Source organism: Perognathus longimembris, chromosome 13 (assembly GCF_023159225.1).
Source record: "Perognathus longimembris pacificus isolate PPM17 chromosome 13, ASM2315922v1, whole genome shotgun sequence".
Lineage (NCBI taxonomy): Eukaryota > Metazoa > Chordata > Mammalia > Rodentia > Heteromyidae > Perognathus > Perognathus longimembris.
In genome coordinates this window covers 16009595-16019845 of record NC_063173.1, presented here as the reverse complement: position 1 = coordinate 16019845, position 10251 = coordinate 16009595, and the positions used below count along the sequence as shown (strand labels likewise).

At 37.8% G+C, this 10251-nt stretch overlaps 1 protein-coding gene and 1 pseudogene across 1 annotated transcript; both read left to right on the top strand.

Annotated features, from left to right (window-relative positions):
* Nucleotides 1-946, top strand: LOC125361525 (olfactory receptor 478-like). Its single transcript, XM_048360044.1, has one exon. It carries the CDS (start codon nt 2-4, stop codon nt 944-946), a length of 945 nt encoding a protein of 314 aa, XP_048216001.1. The 5' UTR covers nt 1.
* An 8361-nt stretch (nt 947-9307) lies between these two features.
* Nucleotides 9308-10251, top strand: LOC125361549 (annotated as a pseudogene).

The following is a 10251-nucleotide window of genomic DNA, read 5'->3' as shown; positions in this document are numbered from 1 at the left end:
GATGGATTCCCTGGTGGAGGGCAACCACACTGCAGTGACAGAGTTCATTTTGTTGGGATTAACCCAGGATCCAGTCCTTCGAGTCATCCTCTTCATCATCATCCTGGGCATCTACCTGGTGACTGTATTTGGGAATCTCAGCACAATCCTTCTTATCAAAGTCTCTACTCAGCTCCATCACCCCATGTACTTTTTTCTGAGCAACTTGGCTTTTGTTGACTTACTCTTTTCATCCTCTGTCACACCTAACATGCTTGTTAATTTCCTGGTGGAGCAAAATAGAATCTCCTATCTGGGTTGTGCCATCCAGCTTGGTTCTGTCATTTTCTTAGGATCAGTTGAGGGCTTTCTTCTGGCTGTCATGTCCTATGATCGCTTTGTGGCCATCTGTAATCCACTACTGTATTCAACCAAAATGTCTACCCAAGTCTGTGTGCAGCTACTTGTATTAGCTTATACAGGAGGTTTCCTTAATGGGTTAATGTTCACCCTTTGTTTCTTTTCTTTGGTCTTCTGTGGCTCAAATAGAGTCAATCATTTTTTCTGTGATTTTGCTCCTTTAGTTGAACTTTCCTGTTCTGATGTCAGTGTCATTGCAGTTGCTCCTTCATTTTCTGCTGGTTCTGTTATTATTTTCACTGTGTTTGTCATAGCCGTTTCCTACATCTACATCCTTATCACCATCCTGAAGATGCGCTCCACCGAGGGACGCCAAAAAGCCTTCTCCACCTGCACTTCCCATCTCAGTGCAGTCACTCTATTCTATGGGACAGTTACATTTGTTTATGTGTTGCCCAAGTCCAGCTACTCCACTGACCAGAACAAAGTGATATCTGTGTTCTACATGGTGGTGATCCCCATGTTGAACCCCCTGATCTACAGTCTCAGGAATAATGAGATTAAGGGGGCTCTGAGGAGAGAGCTTGCTAGAAAAATCTTTCCATAATTGTGTCTGTTATTGTGTATTGTTTTGTACAGTAATAATAGCCAATCATATTTGAAGGTAATTGTGTCTGTTCTGAAAATATCCATGACACATTAGCATGTGTTGTGTTGTTGCATGTGTCGTGCTTTACAGCAAAGATAGAGTTTCAATGTTTAAATGATAGAGTGAAAAAGAGGCCAATGGTGATTTACCTTTATTTTATCTTTTGAATATTATTATTACCTTTAAGTGGTTATACAAAGGAGTTGCCATTCAACAAAACAGTTTATGAGCACAGTGCCTCTTTAATCATTGTCACCCTCTCAACGTTCTTATCCATCCTTCCCATCACTTTTCTTTGTCTTTTTGTGTATTAAAATTTGGGTGCTATTTAGCAAAGCAGTTTCTGTACACAATACATCTTGATCTGTGTCATCGCTTCAACAATTTCACCCCCACTTCAACCCACCTCTTCCCTTATTTTTCTTAATTTTGTGGTATGTAAAATGAAGTATTGACTGCATTCTTCCCGCTTTCTCCTCTTCATTCATCTACTCTCATTTCGACTCCACCCCCGTGAATTACCTTTAATAAAAGTAAATTAAATTTATAATTAAATACACAGATGATTTTTCCATGAAACCAAATTTGCTAAAAATCCTTTTCAGCTTGTGTGAATATTTTTAAAGATGTTATTCCATGCTGTATGTGTACTTAAAAAATACCTTTTATATTTCAAACCTTAAATCTTTCCAAAGATCCATGAGTTTGTTTTTAGTCCTTTAGCCTGGTGCTTATGAGAGGTGATGGAAATTTTGAAAGATTTTGCCTGATGAGGGTTCATTAGTTCATTGGGGTAGCCTGTCACAGCAAAAATTATGACCCAGTTCCCTTCTTTTTCTCTTTTGCTTAGTGAGCATGAGGTGAGTAGTTTTACTGTACCATATATTCCTGGCACAATGTGTCACTTTACACCTAGTTCAGAGTCATGGAGTCAACTTACAGACTAAAACCTCCAATATCATTGTGCCAAAATGAGCCTTTGCTCTCTTCAGGGTGGTCATTTCATGTATTTGTTACAGTGACAGAAAGCCATCCAAGCCCTTCATCCTGTGAACTGTGTTCATTTCAACACTTGCTATCCTGAGTTAAAACATGGTAACTGTAGTCTTGGATTGATACATTGCAAGGAAAATGTGAGGGTAAATATTCCTGGAAATGTGTTTCTTCTAGAAAGGTTATCTTTAAGGAATGGACTCTGAGGGTATACAACATGTTGGTCTGTGTTCTTGGCCTTTTGGTCTCTGATTATGGAGTCCTTAGGAAAGGAGAGCCACCTCCGATTAATCTGCAAATGCTTGTGTCTGGTTAAAACAGGTTAGTTCTCTGCTGGAATGGATGGGGGTTCCTGAGTTTCTAAGTACTGAGTGAATCAGAAGCAAACAATCATTTAGAAGACAGAGTCCTGCTTGCAATATGATGACAGTGAGGATGTCACAAGAAATGTTCATGTTGACTTCATGGCTGGATGCATGGGGCTGTTCAGGCTCCTAGAACAGACTTGTCTCTCTTTCCCTTGACATGGTTAATATCACTGGAGAGACACTAGCTGCCTTTATATGCTGTCAACCATAACATCTATTTCCTTTTTATGTCCCCTTTAATGTTCAGAAATAAATTTTATTATTTTTTGTAGATAGAACCACAGGCATAAATCTTTAAATTCATTCACTTAAGAAATAAAGAACAAAAATTGATTGTGTATAACACAATTTCAAAGAATATCATAAATATATGTCCATCTAAAATGTATTTTTTTGTTAATTCATGGTTAGTGGTTATTATTTTATGCATGAAACTTCCTTTTGGCTATACTACAAAGAAACTATTTCTCATATTTATCTTGATCTTTTACATTTTGTCATTTACATTTTGATCTTGGATACATTTGGAGTTAACTGTTTATTATGGTGTGATGTAAGTAAGGGCTGTGTTATTTTCTCCCAGGTGGAGAGGCAGCTGTTTCAATGACAATTACTAGGTCCATATTGGGGTCTTTGTTGGCAAGACTGTTACAGGCGCTGTAGGGAATATGGATTTTCCCTGATCTCGGCGTGACTAGTCCGTCTGCATCATCTTTACCTCTAAGACTGCTGCTGGGATGCAGGTCCACTGTGAGGTTTATACATGATGGGCCTGTTATCCCATCAGTGAACAGCAGCGGCTTCCTGTGGGCCCCTAGGAAGGCTACTATTTGATGATTGGATAAATCCCTGGGAATTCAGTACTGTTGCAGTGTGTGGTTGAAAGATGCTGAGGATGAACTATACAACTACTTCAAGGTCCATAGCTGAGATAAGCTGAGATTGACAGGTGTGTTTCTAGAAGCATAATGTGTGTATCTCCAATTGCTTATTAGTGCTTGTACTTGGAATGAAATGGAGAGTAACCGGGGTTGGTTTACGAGCCATTTCAAGATCCACAATTGGATCTAGTTCTGTGACTCACCTTATAGGGGAAAATATTTTCATGGCTTTATGTGGAATCACATTTTCTCTTTTTGGTCCAGAAAAATTCTGGTTTAGGGTAGAAACTGATGAATGTGTATATCATTATGAATCACATTGAGATTTTGATCATGGGAATTGTAAAAACAAATACTGTAGGGATGATGAGCTGTGTCAAGCACTTAAAGTACTTAGCATACTGCTGAGTGGAATGTGCATGGGCAAACTTATCAGAAGGGCTTCTCAAAATGTTTTACCAAGTGGTGGGAAGAGTCTCAAGATATTTGAGAAAAGGACAATCATGTGTACAGAATTATCTTATTTTATTCTACATTAAAGTGGTAATTAACTCAAAGTAATAATTTCCCTCTTTACTATTGTGTCCTCCAAATCCAAACTCCATTTCAGTCCGACTGAAAGGCTCCTTCAATGGTCAAATACTTTGTCACCATCATGCTAACCCCAATTAAGCAGAAAAGATTTCTGTGCCAAATATTAGTTATAGCTTGGAGAATCCAAGGGCTCTGTCCTTCACTCTTATTATAAAAAAGAAAAAGAAGGACACTATCATATCAATGTCCCTTTGGGACATTCAGGCCAGCCAGGCCTTACTTAATGAGTCACCTAGTTCCAAAAGTCATTTCTGTACAACAAATGCAAGGACCCTTCTCTCAAAGGGACTGACAGTAGTACTCCTAGAGGATTCACCATGTTGGATGAAAGCCTTCTTTTCTCTATCACCATGCATACCGACATCAACTGTCGGCCTCACTACACATAGGTAACCATGTTGCTTGACCAATGGTTCATGCTGTCAAGTACTTGGCCCCCAATTATTGGTATAATTAAAAGGGATGTATCTAATTTTAAAGTTATGATTGGAATTCAGCATCACTAATTCTTCTTCTAAGTGGTAAGTACCAAGATTTTGTTAAGGTTTGTTATTTGTTCAAGATTGAAAATAAAAGAACTGCCTTAAACAATTTTGACTCTGGATTCCCTGTGGAAAGGGAATGTTCAGAAAGGGAGATTCTGTGTATTGGCCAGTCTGGTACCCACAGACTAGTCTACAAAGCAGACTCCAGGTAGTGTGTGTTGTCTGTGGCCAACCATTTCTAGACTTGAGCAGTTAAGACTGTGAAGGGAAATAAGAAGAAACAGCCTTCTATTTAGGATCAATAAGGTCATGGTCTAATCACAAGTGACATAGAAGCACATAATCACTGAGTGGTCAGAGTCCTTGACCCAGGTGGAAAAGCACAAAACCATAATAGAGAAGTTTGGACTTTAAATGTCCAACAGAGAAGAAACAAAAAGCAAATACCAGCCACTCAACCTATTCTGTATACAAATGACACATCCTAGATCTAAGAAGACATCAGATGATACTTTTCCTGTCTTACTTTGGATTTGCTGGGAAAATATAAACTATTGAAAGAAAAACTATACTTTAATAAAATTTTGTGCATGTATGAAAGTAGAATAATTAAGTCGAATAACATTGTTTCAAGAAGGGAGCACAATTCAAAGGGGTTGAAAGTTTCATCACTAGGTTTTTTTTTTTTTGTCAGTTGTGGGGTTTGAACATAGGACCTGGGTACTATTCCTGAGCTCCTTTTGCTCAAGGCTATCATTCTACCACTTGAGCCACAGCATCACTTCTGGTATTTGAGTGGTTAATTGGAGATAAGAGGCTCATGGACTTTCCTGCATGGCTGGCTTTGAACTGTGATCCTCAAATCTCAGCCTCCTTAGTAGCTAGGATTATAACATGAGCCACTGGTACCCAGATTACTAGATATTTTTAATTCAAGAATAAAACAGTTACTGGTGAAATTTAAAAAAAGAAGCAAGCAAAGCAACCCAATATAAATAATGTCAATTTGAGTACCTCAAAAAAGTGATACCTACAATACAAAGTAACAATAGCATATTAACCTTTGGAATCAGAGAAGACATTGAAGAGAAAGTATTCCTGAATTATGAAAAGGTTAGTTGACAGATGTCACTTGAGAGTGATCTAATAGTGGCTTTTCCAATCATGGTGAGGGATCCAAAGCTTTAATCATGTATTAGTCATTATTGTATAGTTCTATGCATTTCACTGAAGAGGTAAAGCCCTGGATTAGAGTTCTCCCTCTGAAGAAGTCTCTCTGTCTCTGTATATTTTCTCTCTTTCTCCATCTCTCTCTCTCTCTCTCTCTCTCTCTCTCTCTCTCTCTCTCTCTCTCTCTCTCTCTCTCTCTCTCTCTCTCTCTCTCTTTGTCTCTCTCCTGGCCACCACCCCCAAATGGGGGTGACTTTCTAGAAATGGAATGGCAGAATCCCTTCTTCCTGTGTTCACTTGTGAGTGTATTTTCAAACAGTAGTTTTTGTCCCTCTATTCTCTAAGTTGAAGTGTCTTCCCAGGTTCAAGTGGGACTAGGTTGTGGCTGGAGACTGGTGCTACTTTCCTAACCTCTGGTGGATATGTAGCTCAGTATCAGAGTACTATCCCAGTGTATGCTAAGTATATGAGCCAGGCCCCCATCCCCGCCAACAAAAGAAAACAAAAACCTCATCACCTGCAGCAACAAAACTACTACACACGGTAAGAAAATATAGAATAAATGTAAATATATAAACAAAATAATTTCAAACTAAAGATAAGAAGAGTAAATAAAGCAGGAAATAGATAAAAGTGACAAAGAGGCTAGAAGAGAAATTCATAATTGAAAAGAGGAGAAAAGGAAAAATAAAAACCAGAACCATAACGAAGGAGTCTTCATTCCTTAGCTCTTTCCCTGTGGTTATCCCCAGCTGACTTGAAGGGATGATTGTAGGGTGAAGCGTTCTGGAGTTCCTCCCACTTCTTTTTCAGCTTGGAAGAAGTTTGTTTCTAGACTGTAGAAGTTACTAGACCTTGAAAGTAGACCTGCCTTATTTTTTAAATGATTGTTCTTAGTAGATATTTCCTTGACTTTCATTCTTTATATGTGGAGTTAATAATAAAGTAATTCAATTAAAAAAAATAAAGACGTGAGCCACTGGTGCCCACCTACCAAGCTTCTTTTTAACTTAGACGTCCTCACACTCCTTTCAAAGCATCATACTTCTTCTATCTGATATGATGGTGGAAATATTTTAAATTGAGGGGATGGGTAGGGTTAGATAGATGGGAGGAGGGGGAGAAGGATGGAAGAAATAACATTGGCCAAGATTCAGTGAGCAGATAAATTGAAACCCATTTGTACAACTACTTAAATAATAAAAATAATTGAACAAAGCTTTGTTAGGTGAATTTCAGCTTAAATGTACTTCCCCCATTGTATTTAGTAGCATGGGTGACAGATATAAGAATGTGGCTTAGTGGTGGAGGGCTTGCTTAGCATGCATGAGGCCCTGGGTTCAATTCCTCAGTACTACACAATCAAAAAAAAAAAAAAAAAAAAGAAGGGCTGGGAATGTGGCTTAGTGGTAGAGTGCTTGCTTAGCATATATAAAGTCCTGGGTTCAATTCCTCGGTACCACATAAATAGAAAAAGCCAGAATTGGTGCTGTGGCTTAAGTGGTAGAGTGCTAGCCTTGAGTAATGAAGCTCAAGGACAGTGTCCAGGCCCTGAGTTCAAGCCCCAGGAATGGCAAAAAAAAAAAAAAGAAAAGAAAGAAAAGAAACAAATTAAATGGCTCAAGTTAAGGTTACCATCTTATAACAGAAGTTCAAAACTATTTCTGAATAGCAAAACAACCTGGGAAATAATCTTCATGTATGAGACAATTTGTTATATACACTTTAGTAAATATTGAAGAAATAATAGAGAACAATGCATAAATACCTAGATAAAATGAAAAAGAAAGAAATTAGCCATTGGATAATTGACAAGTCTTGAAAGATATTTTTTATGTATGAATTAAATCACTCCATATCTACTCTAGACCTTAAAGCAACACTCTGATGTTCCTGAATTAACATTAGAATCTCCAGGTGTTTCATAATTATCTGCAACAGGGGAAAACCTCTTTTTTTAAAAAAAAATAGCTATATAAGCATTATGACTTTAAATTGTTATGGAAAGAGAACTAAACTATTTTCCTTTCAAGAGCGAAGACGTAGACTTTCATGAGTGAATCTGACTTCATGTTTTCATTTACTGTTTGAGAACATTTCCTTCTGGAAAGGGGCTTGCATAGTACAGAGACAGGGAAGGTGGATTCAAGCAATTTTGGCTGACTAGTGCTGTGTCTATCAGTTTAATATAAGTTTAATGTCTCTCAGTTTATTGATCCAAATTACTAGAATTTCTTGTGTAAATCTTTGAGCACTATTTGTGCTTGGCACCTTGACAAAACATAGGCTTTGAGTCACTTTGGATACTTGTTGACATTTCAATAATCAAGTAGGAGATTTAAAAATGTAAAGAGGGGCTGGGGATATGGCCTAGTGGCAAGAGCGCTTGCCTCGTATACTTGAAGCCCTGGGTTCGATTCCCCAGCCACCACATATACAGAAAATGGCCAGAAGTGGCGCTGTGACTCAAGTGGCAGAGTGCTAGCCTTGAGCAAAAAGAAGCCAGGGACAGTGCTCAGGCCCTGAGTCCAAGGCCCAGGACTGGCAAAAAAAATAAATAAAATAAATAAATATAAAAATGTAAAGATGTAAATATATTTGCATAAAGACTTACTTTGTTTATGCATCTGAGTGCTTTAGACTCAAAGCTTTAGGGAAAGCTTGGCATGGCTGTTCAGAAAATTTGGTGTGAGGATCAACCTTATTGACTCCTTAAGTGCCAAGTCTTTACATTGTGTAGCTATGTATTTGGTTGAAAATAAATATTTCATGGAATGAAATCCCAATTGCAAGCCATTTTTTAAAGTAGGAAGTGATTTGATTTATTTGAGCAAACCTAGTTTAATCATATACTGAGTATCAAACATGTTTCCTCCCATAGGATGACAGTGTTTATTTCAAACTGCTTTGTCAAACACTGTTTTAACTGTATGAATATAGAGCCTTATTGAAGATAACTTTACTTATAACTCTAAGTCAAATTTTCTCTCTGCTTATAGCATCAATACCATCTCGCTAAAAATTATGTTTGAATTTAACTGATATTGTGAAGTACAGAGTAGCCTAGGTGACTAACACATTAGCTAATGGAAGCTTTTGCCTACTTATCAATGGCAGTGTGAGACTCCACTGTAATTATTACAGGAACAGGCAATCGGACTTCTTGAAGTCCCTATTCTGATTGGAATAATTTCTACATAACACTGTGAAAGCTACATAAAGTCTTTCAGTGTCTGTTAGCTCATCTGTAAAATAATAGTGAAAAATGATTTTTAACAAATGGAATAATATAAATACCTATATTTGTGTACTTGTGTCTCCAACCCATGCTTTTTATTTAGAAGCATAAAACAAATATTAGCTATTACCCCATGGCTTCTTAGCAAAAAGTGATGTAGCTCTTTTTCCTGTAAACTCAGCCTTCATTTTTATTATTCTTATCCACTTGTATGTTCATTTTTTTTGGCTATAAAGAAAATATATACTACATGAATAAACTTTTCTGCTACGATGAATTTAAAAATTCAGGGTGGACTTATCAGTGCATGGAAATAAGAACTGGTATTTGAACATATATGCTTATTTGCCTTATTTTTGTTGTTATTATTATTAATTATTATTATTTCTTTTATAGCTTTCCCCCCAGAGCTTAGGACTGAATTCAGAGCCTTGCACTTGCCAGACAAGTGCTCTTCCACTGAGCTAAATCCCCAGTCTCTTGAATATATATGTTTTTTAATGTCATTCCACACATGTCAAGGAAAATGAAATCTTTGTATTTATGTATGTTTTATCACAGGATTGTCTTGGCAATGACCACATTATGTAATGGCTTCCCTGGAGCACGAGAATCACACTGCAGTGAGAGAGTTCATTTTATTGGGCTTAACCCATGACCCAATTCTTCGAGTCATCCTCTTTACCACAATCCTATGCATGTACTTGATGATTATATTCGGAAACCTTAGCACAATTCTTCTTATCAAAGTCTCTACTCAGCTCCATCATCCTATGTACTTTTTTCTGAGCAACTTGGCTTTTGCTGACATAATTTTTTCATCATCTGTCACACCCAATATGCTTGTTAATTTTCTGGTGTAGAGAAATACAATCTCTTATTTTGGATGTGCCATTCAGCTTGGTACAGCCATTTTCTTTGGCACGGTGGAGTGCTTCCTTTTGGCTGTCATGGCCTATGATCGCTTTGTGGCTATCTGCGACCCCCTACTGTATTCAACCAAAATGTCCACACAAGTGTGTGTCAAGTTGCTTGTGGTAACTTATATAGGTGGTTTTCTTAATGATTGCTCTTTTAGCCTTTCTTTCTTTTCATTAGTCTTCTGTGGATCAAATAAAGTCAATCACTTTTTCTGTGATTTTTCTCCTTTGGTTGGACTGTCCTGTTCTGACGTCAGAGTCTCTGCAGTTGTTCCCTCGTTTACTGCTGCTCCATCATTGTCTTCACTGTGGTTGTCATAGCCGTCTCCTACATCTACATCCTCATCACCATCCTGAAGATGAGATCCACTGAAGGCCGTCAGAAGGCCTTCTCCACCTGCACCTCCCACCTGACTGCAGTCACTCTGTACTATGGGACCATTACATTCATCTATGTGTTGCCTAAGTCTTTGTACTCCACTGACCAGAACAAGGTGGTTTCTGTGTTCTACATGGTGGTGATCCCCATGTTGAACCCCCTCATCTACAGCCTCAGGAATAATGAGATTAAGGAAGCTTTGAAGAGAGAGATTGGGAGGAAAATATTTTCATAG